Source organism: Gymnogyps californianus, chromosome 13 (genome assembly GCF_018139145.2).
Source record: "Gymnogyps californianus isolate 813 chromosome 13, ASM1813914v2, whole genome shotgun sequence".
NCBI lineage: Eukaryota > Metazoa > Chordata > Aves > Accipitriformes > Cathartidae > Gymnogyps > Gymnogyps californianus.
The window spans coordinates 12,299,899-12,316,380 of record NC_059483.1 but is presented as its reverse complement, the minus strand read 5'-3'; the positions used below and the strand labels follow the sequence as shown (position 1 = coordinate 12,316,380).

General features: G+C 48.7%; 1 protein-coding gene across 5 annotated transcripts in view; it reads right to left on the bottom strand.

The window, feature by feature from the left end:
* Nucleotides 1–6,802: 6,802 nt before the first annotated feature.
* The window catches only part of SLC41A3 (solute carrier family 41 member 3), a 130,674-nt gene continuing 120,994 nt past the window's right edge, over nucleotides 6,803–16,482 (bottom strand). For all 5 annotated transcript variants that reach the window (XM_050904773.1, XM_050904774.1, XM_050904775.1 and 2 more), the window contains 5 exons: nucleotides 13,921–14,065; nucleotides 13,122–13,201; nucleotides 11,157–11,291; nucleotides 10,202–10,350; nucleotides 6,803–7,735 (listed from right to left, as the gene is read on the bottom strand). In XM_050904773.1, coding sequence (XP_050760730.1) covers nucleotides 7,550–7,735; nucleotides 10,202–10,350; nucleotides 11,157–11,291; nucleotides 13,122–13,201; nucleotides 13,921–14,065 — 695 coding nt within the window. In that variant the 3' untranslated portion in view covers nucleotides 6,803–7,549. The remainder of the gene's footprint in view (nucleotides 7,736–10,201; nucleotides 10,351–11,156; nucleotides 11,292–13,121; nucleotides 13,202–13,920; nucleotides 14,066–16,482) is intronic.

Sequence of the window (16,482 nt, the reverse complement as noted above, 5' to 3'; positions counted from 1 at the left end):
GGTAGCTCTTTAAAGCTGATGTGAGTGGCAAGGACCAGAAACACAGACTCTCCCCCCGTTGTGCTGTCTGTCAGTGTTCAGGCAATATCTGGCTGTCTGGGAGCCCCTTTGGGCTCTCTCTGGTGTGCAAGCGAGGGATCGGCATGCTCTGGGCTTTGTCTTTTAGCCAGCTGGTTTCTAACCCTTCCTGCAGTGGTGGCGATTTGGAGACGGTCCTGGTTGTGATGGCTATTTGATCGGCAGCCCGTCCCCTGGCATCCCCATCAGACCTGACCCATTGCCCCAAACAACAGCAAAGCCACACCAGTATGGAGCAAATGCAGCCCTCCAGCCTCAGGCATGGTCTACTAAGGGCAATACCCTGCTGAGATTTGGTCTGTAACAGGGTGTCTTTTGGGTCACGTAGGACCTTCAGAAATACCCACCTTTGGGCTTTTTCTAAAAAAAACCAAAACAGCCACAATCCAGCCCATTTAGGTCATACCCTTGGCTTTCCCCCTGCCTCAATACCGCTTTCCAAAGCAAAACCTGCCCAAGCAAACAGAAAATGGCCACTTTGTATTTCTGAAGCAACAACCTTCAGCCCGGGCTGGAGCTTTCCGGGCCTGGAAACGCTTTGCCCGTGCCAAAGCCCAGCAGCAGCGGGGCCGGGCCGGGGCCGGGGCCCGGAGGCTGCGGGGCCGCGGGGCCGCCCCCGGCGCTGGGCAGCCCCGGCCCTCCCGGCGGGCACGGCCCGACCCCTCCCCGGCTCGCACCGAAAAAGGCTGCAGGAGTGCAGCAAAACGGAGTTAGGAGGACACCGTGTGACTGGCGATCCCAACTACAAGCATTTTAATTTCCTGTAAGACTTGGGGTGCTGGGAACCATTTCCCTCAGGGGCTCCTAGTTTGGGGTTTTTTTAACTGTTTCACTGCATCCCTTTTTCTTGCCAGATGAGAAAAATGTCAAGGTTATCTAAGCTACCTCTAAAGTGTAACTGGATTTGGTTTTCTCCTCTACTTGGGACTAGGAATGTGGTGGCACCCGATGTGCAACAAGCGCTTGAAACACGCGGGGGCTGCCCCCCCAGGACGGAGCAGGGTGACGCTGTGAGTGGGGAGCGTTTCCAGGAGGAAGACAGTGGTCTGGTGATGAAGGGCACAAATGCACCGCTGGGATCTCAAACGTGACTGAAATGCAGCCCTGTGGGATGTGTCTGTCTTAGTGGCAATGGGGCTTTGGTGCGGCTGGCCTGTGGGACTGGTACACATACCATGTACTGTGCTGCGTTTTGGGCAAGATTTGATGATGAGCAGAGGTAAAGACTCTTCTTGGGCAGCCCTGTAACCGGCGAGGTGACAACAGAACCAACCATCCCACCACGAAGGAGCTCAGCTGCTGTCACCTGGAGAAAGAGCAAAGGGATAACCCCAAGGCAGCAGGGGCATTTCTACCTGTGCATGGACTGCTTTTGGTGCCCTTGAATACAAGCCTTACACTGCCAAAAAAAACCCCAACTTGGTATTTCTGCAGGGCAATAAACCTTCCCTGCAGGGCCATTACCCCCCATGGCCCCACACTGAGCTCCCGCGCCCGGGGCGTGCTGGGAGCAGCTGGGCTGGGGGACAAGGAGGGGATGTCCCACAGCAAAACCGAGGATGCTGGTGGCTGCCAAAGCAGCCCAGTGAGAGCACTGGGGTGTCCCTGCTGCACTGTTAAGTGCACAGACCCTGCCAAAAGGAGCAGAGGCACCTGAGCGAGTGTGGCTGCAATTAGCCACCTGTCCCATAACCAAGCAACTCATCTGCTGGGATGTGTGGGGCCGGGCACCACACCTCACTGACTGGGCAGCACTGTTTTCTGCCCAGGCTGGAGTCCTCAGTGCCACTTTGGCAGCGACGGGTTGGGGCAGGAGGACGGGGGTGGCCGAGGGAGAGCCGCCATGGCCAGCGCTGCCAAGGTCACCCCGGCTCAGCAACGGGAGCCCAAAGACAAACAGAAAAATCCAAGTTAGATGCAACGATTGCACACGGCTCAGCCTCAGGGAAGGAATAACCTTGCAAACTCTATTTAAGCCCTCCCTTCCTCATCCCCTGCCATCAAGTGCCTATTAAAAATAAAGAAACAAAGCATGGCTATTGCCATATGAAGTAGCATTCAGACTTCTGAGTCGCGGAGCGCCTGTGTCATGCAGCCAAGATGGGGCAAGTGCACCATGGGCATGCCTGGGGGCAAGTGCCAGCCCTGGCCTCGCTGCAGCGAGACGCATGGTAGCAATGTCCCCCAGCCCCCTTAAAGGCTGCTGGTACCATGAGGGGTCCCATCCTGGCCTCAGAGCTTGGGGACAAGCAGCAGAGCTTGGGGACAAGCAGCTCCGAGTGAGCTAGGTTGGTCCTGGGGTTCGGCCCAAGGCGTGGGAGCTGCTGGGGAGCTGTCAGAGCACCAGGGATGCAAAAAACAAGTAAGAACAGCCTCCCTTTGATATGTCCATGTGTGCACACATACACAATGTAAATAATGATTATATTATAATGTATAATAGAATTATTGCAAATAATTGAAATATTTATAGGTGATAATACATGCATTATATGTAATATGTATATGTGTATAAAGTATGTATTACAAGAATAATTAAACAGCATTATTATACTTACATATTATATGTTGAGTGATTATATTTGTATATGATTGTAATACTTAATAGCCATTTGGTTTATGTATGTCTACACATGCGTGTGTGTACAACATCATATTTATTATATAAATACACACATACCCACCAACATAACAGAGAGAGCACCTTCCCTTCCTGCAATGTTGAGCTTTGCCACAGTCCAACGTGGCTTAGCAGGTAAAGGCGAGCCGGCCCCTTCCTCCGAGTGCCGCTAACAGCTCTGCTTGCTCCAGCCTTCGGAGCGTGGCGGGCACTTCGCCTGTGCTGTGGGTATTTCATGCTACGGAGCCGCCAGCCCCATGCCTGGTGGCCCACGTGAACCTGTTGAGTTTCTCCTTCCAGTGGAACAAAACTGAACTTCAGTGACAGAGAGGTTTCCTTCCAGAGCTTGCTGTGCACCACAGATTGCGTTGTTTACCAGCTGGAGGATTAAATAGACTTCCATTGAAGGGGAAAAAAAAATATGTAAGTGTTTTCAAGTATGTCTTGGAAGCAGTGTCGCGCTTGAAGGACAGACTTGCTTGTGTTTGCTGGCTGGCACTTCACTTGTCCCTGGTAAGGATGTTGCATCTCGCACAAAGTAGAGTTTCTGGAAAAATACTGGATTAGGATGGAGGCAGTGAGTGGAAGCTTGGGGGGAGGAAAATAAATGCTTTGACTATCCCTGAAAACAAACCCCTGCTCCCATCTCTACGGCTGGTGACAGCCCCTTCTTTGCTTGCAAAGAGAAACCCTTCTGCAATCAGGAATGAGGAAGCCCCTGACTGACCTTCCTCCCCAATGTGGCTGGGATCTCCCTGAGGTCCCAGCAGCCACCCCAGCACCCCAGCCTTGCGGTGGTGCAGGGCAGGCACCCACCCCCTCCCAAACTCCCATGCCCTTCCTCGCCCCCCATCCCACAGCACTGACATGAACCTGAGATCTAGTTTATTCAGGGACAACAAGTGGCTGATCTCAGGACTGAGTCTAAACCTCGCTGCTAATACAGTGTGAAGGAAAAACAAAGGAGATTAAAAAAAATAAATTTTACGTTTTTTCACTGCCTCCTACTACAACCTGGATCAGCTGGCTGATGGCTGCACAGGGCTTGGAGGATCCAGCCCAAAGCAGGGTTTTTTTTTTTATTTATTTCTGCTTTATTCAAAAACAGCCAGTCTCATTCTTCTGCCAACACTCCACATTTTCTTTATTTCCCACTAGAGATTAATACAAGGTAAGCCTTCAGCTGGGTTCTTGTAGCATTTGATGGGTTTCTCAGTCCAGGGCAAGCGCTGAGCCCAAATGGGCAGGTCAGCAGCCAAGGACTAAGAAGCAGTAAGAAAGGAGCTCTCTTCTCCCACCTCTTCCTTTTTAAGGACATTACTCATTTGGGAGCTGTGAGGACTAAATACAAATAAAAGTCACTGTCAGCTCAAACGGAGGTGCTGGTGACTGTGGCAGGGTGGCTACGACCCGGTGAAAAGCTGGGCACAGTAATGACACAGACAGCAGCAGAGAAGCCAGGCCCACTGCTGGCAGGGACTTTCTGCTGGGTTAGATTAAAGACAGAAATCGCTATGAAATGTCCACACGCCGCCTGGGCTCTGCTGCCCACACAGGTTTGCTCCGAAGCCACGTGAATTTTGTGAAGGAAAAGGGAGGAAAGCAACCCCCACCCCAAATCTCCTCCCCAGCAAAATAACTCCAATACAACGCCACGGGGAGCATAAAACCAGGTAGGGCCTGCTGTGATGTGAAAGCTCTTAAAAGCTGAGGATCCTGCAGGCATTTAAGCACCAAATCTCTGCTTTTAAGGGGAGGGAAGGGGGACGATGCCTGGACAACTCAGTGGCTTCCCGCCCTGCTGGGACAGGGGCCGCGCTCAGTGCCACCGAGGCAGCCGGTGCCAGGGGCAGGGAGCAGTGCTGCCCGCGCAGTGCTGCCCGCTCACTGAAGGGCTGGGGGTGCTTTCTTGGAGGAGCAGGTTCAGACGGAGTTACAGGAACGCTGATCCAAGCCGTGCTCCAGGGTTACATATAACCTTTGTTAGCAAAGGCCCTTTCTCATTTGCACAGGGAAAGAAAGAAAAGGAGGAAACAGAAAGAGTAAACAGGCTGAACAGACAAATAACTAGCCTTTCGCTGCCCTTAAAAAAAGAAAAGGAAAAAAAATCCCCTTTTATTGAAACCATTTCCTTTGGTTATATCATTTCTCTTGAGGCTGGAAGCAATTTTCAGTCTTAAGTGCATTCCCTGCACTAAGTGCACAGGCACGAGGCTGATGCTTGGCTGCCCACCAAAGGGTACCCTGGAGAACAGCACAGCACATCGTGCTGTGCCCTTTGTAATCTCCCCACATCAGCTCATAGCCCCAATGCCTCCTGCAAGGGGGGAACCCCCAAGCCCAGTGCGGGCAAGGTGCAGCATAGCTCACCCCGGCCCAGCTGGGTCCCACAAGTAGGACACAGATGGCATCCATTACGTGTTCCCATCCGTGTCTTCTGTCAACAGTGACAACCAGAACAAGACAAGCTCTGCCCAGAAATCCCCCAATGAAGGGACACACCAGTGCCAGGGCTTTGTTGCAATCACATGGCAGAGGACCAGCCACGTGTTGAGCACTGGGAACTGATGCTGGAGGAGAGTGACTGGGACCCTTGCAGTGTGCACCAGCCACGGGCTCCAGTCTGGGGCTTTTAGAGGACTGGAGGGAGCAGGGGCAAATCTGTGCTATTGAAAAAAAGTTTCACATGTCTGGGACCCTACAGAGGGCTGGGGTATCCTCAGCAGCTTGGCCTTAGGACCAGCCTTACCTGGTTCACACCAGCAGCAAAAGCACCAAGGTCCAGAGAGGACCTCTCCAAGGCAGTGGGGACATGCAGCAAGGAGGAGAGACGACGGTGTTGAGGCAGGAAGAGTTATTTGCCAGGACTGCTCAAGCCAGTGCCAAATTGGAGCTAATAAAGGTTTACAAAATAAAATGCTAAGCTCAAGTTATTAAAATATACATGTACATATTTCCTAATGCAGCCCCCTCAAACTGGGACTGGCAATCAGACGCTTGCTTTGCTTTCCCTGCAAGCCCCCTCAGCTGCTGCTGCTGCAATTATCACACGTGGGTGCTCGGGGCCAACGGCAGCGCAGCCGAGCAGAGCTGACAGCATACGGGCTGCAGCGAGAGATAAAGCAGTGAGGCCCAAGACAGGGGGAGCGTGTGCCTCGAATGCTGAAATCTCCCCCACCATGAAGCTAGTGTGCGCATACTCTCCAGCTCAGCCAGCGTGGGGTAATTTATCCTTCGTAACAAAAAAAGGACGAGAAGGCTTGGAGAGGGGGGAGGCAACAGCTTTTTTTTTTTTTTTCAGGGAGTACTCTTCCCCCTGCCTGGCAGCCCAGAGCTGAACAGCTTTTGCTATTAGGGACCTTCAGCCACGTGTTGATTCTGTGCAGGTGCCTCAGCTTTGCAGCAGCTCTGGGAGATCGGAGCAGCACCAGGAGCAAAGAAACACCCAAGACCAGTAGGCACCCAACACAGCTCGAATTTAAGCGTTTAAGAGCTGGCAGGTCCTTGAACAAGGCATCTGTCTGCCAGCAGGCTGGGGAACTTGACCTCCCCCTTTCCCTCCTCCAACACATATAAAGGCAGATTAAAGTTGAGGCCTAGTGGCATTTTTCAAAGGTTTGATCCACATCCTCAACTCCTGACTCTTGGGCATCTTATTATCTGGAGGACCCTACTGCTTCGATTTCAGTGAGAACTGGCTGCTTTCAGCCCTACAAGCCTCCCTGACGTGATCCTGGTAGCACAAGATAGCCACCCTGGAGCGAGGACCTAAGGAGTCATTTGCCAAATCCTCATGCCAAATCCTCACCCAGCCCACATGGTCCTTATGCACACATGCAGATTCTAGACTTGTGGCAGAGCAATTGTTAATGAGTGGATGGTGACTGTGGGAGAGGGAATGGGCTTTAATTCTAACCTGAAATATGTGGGCTGCAAAAGGCTGCTCTTGGTTAGCAAACACCGATTTTCCTGAAGCCCTATTAAAACTGTGTTGTCCAACCCTGAATGGATGAGAAAGAAGCAAGCAAGAAGTTCTACCTGACAAGTCTGAACTAGAAACAGGCAGAGCCATGGCAAGAAAAAACAACCCCCAAATCCACAGCATTACCTTTTTTTAACCACTTTATTTGTGTGTGTGTGTTTCTATAAACATTTTAACTACTGTACATTTCATAAACTGTAAAAATACACCTTCCTACCCCCAAAATGCAATCAATCCAGCTTGTCGGTCAGATAACAGTGATGCTGCCAGGGCAGGTAGGTGGTATCCCTAGATAACCTCCTGCTGGGCACGAGCCAGCGAGGAGCTCACTGCGTCAGATCCTAAGCATCTGAGCGATGGAGAGGAGACAAGTTTAAAGACCTGGTTGCTCTCCTCCTCCAGGGATGCAATGGGAGAAAAGGGCGAATAAAGAATTTCCCTTGACGGAAACTCAGAGTCTGACGGACAGGTTGCGACATCCACTTGCAGGATCGGATTCAGTGACCTTGGCAGGCTTTGGAGCGGCCTCGAGGGCTGTGTCGGTGCTAGGGACTGAAACCCATCAAAATGCTGGTTCGTTACAAATGGCCCAAATGCTCCTTAACGCCTTGTTTGCCAGGCACAGGTGCGAGCAGTGGGCACTGCTTAAAACCGGCTTGCTCACTTGTGAGGGCGCAAGTCTGTGGGTGCTGATTCCTCGGGGTGGGCGAGCCCAGCTGTAAGGCACAATGGGGAGGAGAGATGGAGCATCGGGGACAGCAAGGGAGGCCCAATCCAGCCGGGTGACCCCAGCGCTCATCGCCAAGTACCCCGTCGTCCCAGAGGAAAGCACCGTGTCACATGAGCGATGCGGAGCAGCGCATGGTCCCTCAGTTCCCCAGGTTCATGTCTGCACCATGGACAAGCCAAACCAGGTGGAAACAGATGGCCAGGAATCCAGTGCCCAGGAGATCCCCCAGGGCAGTGAGGTAGGGGATGGAGAAATTATCTGGATCCAGCGCCTTCCTCCACATCAGGCGCACAATTAGGTCAGCCACGTAGAGCAGGATTCCCACCTGAGGAGAGGCAAGACAGGCCCTGCTGTGAGGCAGCAAGAAGGTAATGCACAGCCTCCCTCAGCTCACAGCCCAAATGACGTGGCCACAGCCAAGGTACCAGAGCTAACAGGGATCGCCGAGAGTTAACACCTTCCCCAGAGATCTGCTGTTTCTCTTTGGGATGGAGCTGTGCTGGGATGGGTGTAGCTGGCTCATGCCCTTGGGCACTGCATTGCCTGGCATCGCCCATGGTGCCACAGCCCAGGGCTGCCAGCCACAAGCATGGGGACCACGCTTAAACTGCTAACCAGCATCGCATGGCCCAAAACAGGAGTCTGGCCACACCGAAAGCATCTCCCAAAGGTACAGTTCCCACTTCCCACGCCATGAATGGAAGTGCTCCCATTCACTCCACCAGAAACACAGCTGCTGTGACTATGCAGGCAGCCCCAAAGGATAAGTTTGTAGCCAGATTTTTTCTCTTCATCCTTCTTTTTTCCATTAGAAATTCAGATCGTGTCTACTTTGTTTTTCCTAAAAGTCTCAGTGGACAACTGGAGTTTGAGGCAGTTTTTACATCAAAGTTATCCCAAGCAGCACTGACATGTTAAAAAAAGAAAATAATTCCTTTTTTTTTCATCTCAACAGTTTTAAAATCTTTGTTGTGATTTCTTTTAATTCCTATTTCATTCCCAATTCTGATAAACAGATGGAGGAAATAAATACTTTGGTTAAAGATTAAAGACTGTCTAGTTAATTGAATTAAGAAGGGAGAGAGAGTTTGCACCCCACATCTGTGGTCCCTCCATGGGAGACTGCAGCACAACAGGAACCAAAGCCAGAGGCGGCATTTCTAAAGGTGAAAACAGCTAGCTGGGTGGGGGGAGAGGGAGGAGGAGAGATGGGGGAAGCAAATTAAATAACAGTATCACAGAAACTAAAGCTGGATGGAAACTCAAGAGCTTTATATAGACCATTCCTCTGTTTCAATACAGGATCAAATATGCCCACATCTTTCCTGACGGTCATTTGTTTAACCTATGCTAAACAACCCTCAAAGATGGAGATGCCACGCTCTAAGCAATCAGTCCCATGGCTTTTTTTTTCTGTTCTTGTTTTTTGCAAGGTCTAACATAAATCTGCCTTTTTCCATTTGAAACCCATGATTTCATGTTTCATCCCTAGTGACCACAGAGAAAATGTTACTCTGTCCCTCCCTACAGAAACTTGGTAGTTTAAAGGCTGTTAACCAGATTTTTCTCAAGTCTGTCATCTTTGGACTAGCTAACCCCAGTCCATTCAATCGTTGTCCTGAGGTCATGTTTTCTAGGCCTCTGATCTTTCTGTTTGGGCTTCCCCCAGCTGACCCAAACTTCCCCCCCTCTTTCTTTCTTTCTGTCTTTCTTTATAAAGTATAATGGAGGGGAAGAAAGAACCAGGCTGAGCATATTCGCCTCCGCTGGCCTCCATGGGAATCTTTCAGGGTCAGTGGCGTTGCTGGGATTCTGCTCTTTACGCTGTCATTTATTCTGTGTATTTTCATGCTTGGCTGTGGTTGAGGAGTTACCTCGATGCATAAAGAGAAGAATAAATATTTTCCTTTACAACTATGGCTGTGCTGCTGGGCTTAGGGTTGTGCAAAGGTCGAGAAAAACTGATTGTTTACACACGCAAGGAATTCACCCACAGACACAAGGCTGCTTGTAAGGCAAAGCGAGAAGTCCGCTACCTCACCCTGCAAATTAATGAATCACTGATTTAAAAGGGCAAGTGAAGTCAGAGCCTCTGTGAGTTCAAGCAACAGCCGCATGCATTTCTGAGTGAGACAACAAAGTTTACAGGGCAGGCAAAACAGCGAAAGGGAACAGGCAGAACAAATTGGATGAACTGCCCACTGCCTACCCAGAACTTTTACTTCTGAAGATGAACTTTTCAGGCCTGGGTTTTCCCTTCGCTTTTGACCCATATGCCCCTGCCCAGAGAGATCCCTAGGTCTTCACCATGGTATGTGAAACTGGTTTCCAAAATGACTGGGAACCCTGCTGGCTGAGGTTCACAGCCTCTCACTTGCCCCTTACTGGGATGACCAGTGGCAGTCCAGAAATACTTGGGGCTTAGAGACTCAAGGAGTCAACATGGTAAAACAAGGTACTACCTACAGCAAGAGGTACCTCCTTGCTAAGTGTGTCTCTGCACGCTTACTGCAGCTCAGCAGATGATGATAACTTGTTCCTCACCTCATGTGTGCTCCCTCACTCACCCTTAAAAGCAGTTGTGCTCATGTGTGAAACCAGACCCTGGCAATTTGGATGAAGTATTACTGGACCCACAGAAGATACATGATGCTTGGTAGGAAGCACACCTGAAATGATTGGAAATGTAGGCTGCTGTTGGAAGTTTTACCGTGACTCCTGTTCAGCCCGGAGACTGCTTTGTTTTCACGGTATCTGAGAGGTTCCTTTTGGATGAGAGTTTGGGATTTACCTGCAGCAAAGCAGCAGTCAGATAGAACATCACAAAGGTGAAGGACAGAGATGTGTGGCCTCCCTGCAGCAGATGGATGGTGTAGAGGAATACGAGGTGCCCTGGGATAACCAGGAGGAACAGGACTCGGGCTGACTTGGAATTCACCTCTGCAGAGGACAGAGACAGAAACAGCGATGACAGCAGCTACAGACGGTGGGGGGAAGACAGGATGCAGCTGCATATTTTAATGCATAGACTTGGGGCTGTCCCCTCCCACCAACCACATTGCTAACGCCTTTTCTAGATCACGCAGCAATCTGGAGCATTCTGCAGTATCAGCCCAGCAGCTTTGTCTAGCACTGAAACTATGTGCCAAAGACGTGCTCCATGCTGATCCACTCCACTTCTTCCAAACACTCCTCTCAGCTGCTCTCTGGCTCCCACTGCTTCTGCTCTGCCTTGCTGCAACCCACTTTCCCAGTTTTCAGTTTGTTTTAGCAGTAACTCCCAACCTAGCAGGGAAAATCAAGAGGAACCTGCAGTCTAAAAAGACAACAGACCCAAATCCAGTTCTGCTGATGCTCAGGTTTATCCATTGCTGAAGATGGAGGAATTGCTGATTTTCAGCAAGGTTATGCTCTATTCATCCCTCTATCCACAGGTGATGGCTCTAGGCTGGCCATGGTTAAAATGACTTTCTATTAGATCAAATCTGAGATTCTTTTTCAATTACTTTCTTTAGTGCTCCCTGAAGGCCAGTTTCTTTGCATCCCAGTGAGCAAGTATACCACAAGCTTATTTTCAAGCTGCCCACAGCAAAGATGCTTCCTCTCCAATCTCAGTATCTTCCCTGTAAGGGGGAAAGGGAGTTCTCCCTTTGAAACCCACCTAGTCCTTCGCCAACCAGGCTTGATAAAGGAGCTATCTGTGATGACAGGCCTTGAGACATGGACACCTAGGGTTCAAGGTCTACCTGATGAGAAGAATGTGGTGCATGGGTTGGGCCAATTCTGCCTCATCTTGTATGGCAAAACTCCAGGCATGCTCCAGAAGTGCAGGAATGTGGAAATACGGCTGGCCTGGATGGCGACCAGATTCCCTCCAACACCTATGAGTACAAAACACAGCAAACCTGTAAACTACCTTCACTGCAGCAGGAAACATCAGTCTAAAACCTAGCCCAAGGTGAGTCGATCTGCATTCACTTACAAGCTCACTGAGAGCAGCAGTGAGAGAAAGAGAAAACCTGATCCCACATGTCATGGTGATGCTGCGCTATTCACTTAGCAGGAACGGCTCTTAAAATCAGGAAGGCTCCAGTGATCGTCTCCTTCTGAGTGCTTTATTGGAAACATTTTCCCTTGCTTTCCAGCACCGACTGTAAATGCCACATGGCCCCTGAAGATGATGTAATTGCACCTGGTTTGATGCAGTCTGTGAGCAACACCTGGGGAAAGCAGCGCAGGCAATGGCAGATGCTGCTCACGGCCACTTCTTGGATTTACTCACCCAGAGAGCCATTATTGTTTAAAAGACAACAAACATCACAGAGAGTGATTATATGTCTGTCTGAAGGCATCTAACACACTTGTTAAATGAGAAGGAATCATATGAGAATGAATCACAGCCCAAATATGTTAGGTAATTAAAAAGAAATTAATTCCTTCCAGACTGATTAATTCTAGCAAACATGAAAAAGCAGCTACATTTTCCAGCAGAAAATAGAGGGATGATGATCTATGGAGCAAAACTCCACCACCCTGAGTATTTGCAGGGTAGAAATGCCACAGAAAAGATAACGCTGAGCCAGATCCTACAGGCTTCTCATGTTTTCCCTTCCTTGAAGAAGGAAATGCTCCATCATTAAATGTGAGATTTGCCAGAGCAGAATCCAAGTGAAAATACTAAGACTAGCTCAACATAGCTCAAGATGGGAGCTTTCTGAATCGTGCACTGCCATGCTCTGCAGGACTCCCCTGCACATGCAAAGTGAAGGGCTACCTGTGCAAAGACACAGAGCACTGCGTAACTCTGCCACCAGCTCTGCCAAACAGGTCACCCGCCCCCACAGACTGACGTCTGGGTCAATCATTGTTCAACTAAATTGCTGTTGATATACTTTCCTAGTCAGGCTCTTTGGCTAACCATGCTGGAAGGAGTTTGTCAGCAAGGTGGCTGACTTTATGCAGATCCAGTAAGGTGACAGCTGGGTAAAACCCTCTGACACTGCAAGAGGACACCACGCTTTGAGGGTGGCAGGAGGCCAAGCCTGCCCTAGGAACACGGGCTTCCCCTGGAATGGGCCTGGCCTGCAAGAACATTACCATAGCAGAAAAATAACCCAGTGGATCCTAAGCGATGCCAGGATCCCCAGCAGTTTGTACTGGTATGTGTGTGTATAAAAGTACTGTGAGGCTTCAAGCAAATATAAATATACACACAAAAGATGTTGAGAGATATATATTAAAAATCCCTGTATATCATCCATATATATAATCTTTTATATATATATATACACATATATAAACTTAATATATTAATCTTTATCAACAATCTGTATAGGGGATGATTGCACAGCTCAAATTACTGAGTGAAGAGAGACAGGGAAAATGGATTTATTGTGACAGCCTTAGTAGGTTTGATGTTATGAAAGTAAAGGTGTCAACATAGCTCTCAGAGACAACTATCAGATGTTGTTAACCTTTCCCACAGCTCTGCCAGTATTTTTCAGCCCTGCTTGCTATTTTGCTCCAGAGATGCTTCAAGATATGAGTAAGCAGGGATGTAATGGCGATGAGTAGCTTCACTTCCACTCGTGATGGGAGCAAGGACTTGAACACAGACCTCCGTGTAGGGGCAACAGTGGATACCATAACCCTTGGGGAGGAGGGGAAGGTATAAATAAAAGCATGCATATAATCCCCCCTGCCCAACCTACCATTAATCACAGGTGTGAAAACTGCCATGCCTTCAAAGTTTGGGTCAGTTACAGTTTTGTCCAAGATGAGCCCACCAATGCTGTTAAAAAAGGACAGGCAATGAGGGTGGATCAATCTCTCTTCCCAGGGCAACTCCTATGCTGTGAAAATAGCACACTGAGATGAGTTACTGCTTCCTCCCCACTGCCAGGGCTGGACTATTCACCATTTACTCCTTTTACACCTCAGTTTTCACCAACAGATAGCCTTACAGGTTTTTTTTAATGGCATAATGAGATCAGGAAGACCTCCTTGCCCACCCTTGAGCAAAACTGATAGTAGCCAGGGAAGTTTTATCATCCTCCCCAAAGGTTTTGCTACACTTCCATACTGGTCTTAGCAGTTTTTTTAAACTCTCTCCCAGATCTCAGCTGGGTCTGAAAGATGTAGCACAGGGGGAATGAACTACCTGGCTCTATATTCACCAATCTTCTGTCTTTACAGCTGGATAAAAATGAGGTTGAAGTCTGACTATTTGTGATGGTCATCATCTCCCTTTTCGGTTTCCTGGCTTGCACCCCCATGGTGCATGGATGTGCGAGTGAGACTTAAAATGATGACCTGCTTTTTCCTGTCATTTGGGGGTTCCTTATCTGCTCTCTTCCAGGCTATTGGAGGGCCACCAATGGCTGAGAAGCACTGGACAAATATCCTTCTGCTGTCCCTTCCAGTTTCACTTTTGATGGCTTTCTAAATGAGCACGGGGTCTCTCCGCAGCGTGCATACACGTGTGGGCTCGGGAGCAGTTCCTTGGTTTACCTGCTGATGCTCATTGCAACAATGACCGGCTGCCATCCAGATTTCAGGACTTCGGCAAGGGAAGGACTCTGCTTGGCGATAGCAACCCAGAGAGGGATCATGACAATGAAGACAGCACAGATCAGAGGAGAAAGGTATTTCATATCTGGCAAGGAAAAGAAATCTTGAATTAAATGCCCATGGCTTCACAGGTTGCCAAAATCATGTTGCGCAAAGTCTGGAAGAAAGGCAGCAGGGCTCTCGCTCAGACTGAGTTACATTAGCAGAAAAATCACATGAGCCACACAGCCACCTCACTCCACCACAGAAATCCATAATTAATCCCTGAAATTCACTGCTAGAGGATGTTGTTTGAAAATCAGCAGGATTCAAAGCAAGTTATATTTGAAGATGAGCGAGTCTCCAATTCCATCTCCTACTAAGCAAGACAAAAAGTTACAAAATTTCTGGCTTCAGGGTGCAAATCAAACAGCAGGGCAAGGGGGAAACTCCTGTGTGCAAGCTGTACCACACTTAGGACAGATACCTCATGCCTTCACCTAAAACAAGACGCAACAGGTACTTTTGGTGGCAAGCTAGCAGAATTGCTGAGCATCTGGTCTGCTCTATAGGAACAAATGCTCTCTTGCACGTATAAGCCAGTTAAGATCCAGGGTTTCTTTCGTGCTAGCCTACATGTGCTTCCATTAGGTGCTTTTTCCATTCGGTAGGGGCATAACCTTGAAGTGACCTCACTTGAAGCAAAAGAATTAAAAAATAAGTAGATGTGCAGCACTAAAAGAAAATAAACATGACTCAGAAGCATGAGAAACACCTTCAAGCAATGGGGATGATGCCAACCCTTTTGATATAAAAATGCTTCTTCAACAAAGCTCTCCATCTGGTCTCTGTGTTGGGGCCAAAGCCAGCGGGTTGTAACGCAGACTTTGCAGGTAATCTGGGAGATGAAGCAGGCTCAAAGTGTGCATTTTTCAAAATGACACTGCCACAGCCTCAGGCTACCTGGATGAGATAGCACTGATGTGATGATATCTTCCATGAATCAAGGGCTCTTACACAAAGAGGTGCACTCTATGTGTGGCTTTAGTCAGCACTGAAATGCAACCACTTCTGGGGTGTAAATAGCTGCTGTTTTGTCAGTGCACTTTACCACCTGGAGTCATTTAGGACAGACGGGTTGTATGACAGACTTAGCTGCTGTACTGGATCTCCTACCCACGCCCCTTGTTGTTTCGGGCAATTAATTCCTTCTTAAATAATGCAGACACAGACCACTGGAGTCTATCAAACCTTATCAAAGCCCACAGAAAGACTCCTGGTAGGATGAATGGACTTCAGTCTCCACATTCCAGTTCTGCCACATTCTCTCACATACAGCCCATGAGCAAGCTGAAACCCTTTGGCACAGTTTGTATCTCCATTATGAAGGACTGGGAAGGACCAGGGTTGATTTTTAAAAAATTGAAAATCTTCATTGGCAAAAGGGTATTCCACAGAAGGAGATGGTGCTGCATCAGATGGCACATAGTACTCCAAACTTTACAGACTCATTGGTATTTTTGAAGGATACATTTTGGTAGGACCCAGAAGTTGTCACAGCATGACCTGTCCCTTACTACACACTGGGGATGAAAATGGATTTATTCAACCATCGTCAACAGTGCCTTTCTCCTACCTGCTTCACTTCATGCTCCCAATGACTAGGTGTCTGTATGCTGAGTATTTTCCATCTCAATAGGCTATTTAAACTACTCTGAAAACATCACAAATGCTCCCTGGTCACAATCACAGAGGTTATCATGTTGTTCTGCCATGTGCTCCCTGGGAGACATTATCAGAGGCATAGCGATTGAAAGACAAACTAGCTTTACAGAGGCAGGTGTGATGGCGTCATGGAAAAAGCCTATTAAAAAAATGCACCTCTGAAGCTCAAGGAGGACTGGACGGAAGCGAATCGTGGGTCTCTCCCTGCAACATGTGCTCCTTCGCTCCCTCACTTGCTGGCATATGGAACGAGTTATGCAAACTGAGAACAGCTGCCTCACTGCTTCTGCTCACAGTCTGAAGCAACAGTTTGGGTTTCAAATGGTATTGAGTTTGCTGGATCTTTTTATTTTCCTGTTTCTATTACAGGTTAGGCTCACGGTAAATAGCCTAGCACTTTACAAGCAAGAGTCAGGCATATATCACCAAGTTGCAACACATTTTGAGCTCTTCAGTGTCAACAGGTGCCCAAGTCTTTGCCAACCAGCAGCACAGCTAACCCCATAGCCACAACTCCTACTCAAAGTCCTGTAAGCATAAAACAATGCAGCACTGCCTCCCTCCCTCCAATTTGGTAATATCTTATTCATCCACGACTCTCCACATGAGAAGATACAAGAATATTTCACAAATGCCAAAACCCTGAAATTGCTTTGTGAGGAAGGACCTGCTATTACCCATGCACAGAAAGTAGCTATGCTTAGCTAGCGACAGATGCAGGAACAGAGTCAGTGTCACATATGTCAACCTTCTGTTCCAAAGCTATGCAATACACGTTGGTCATTTCTTTGACAAATC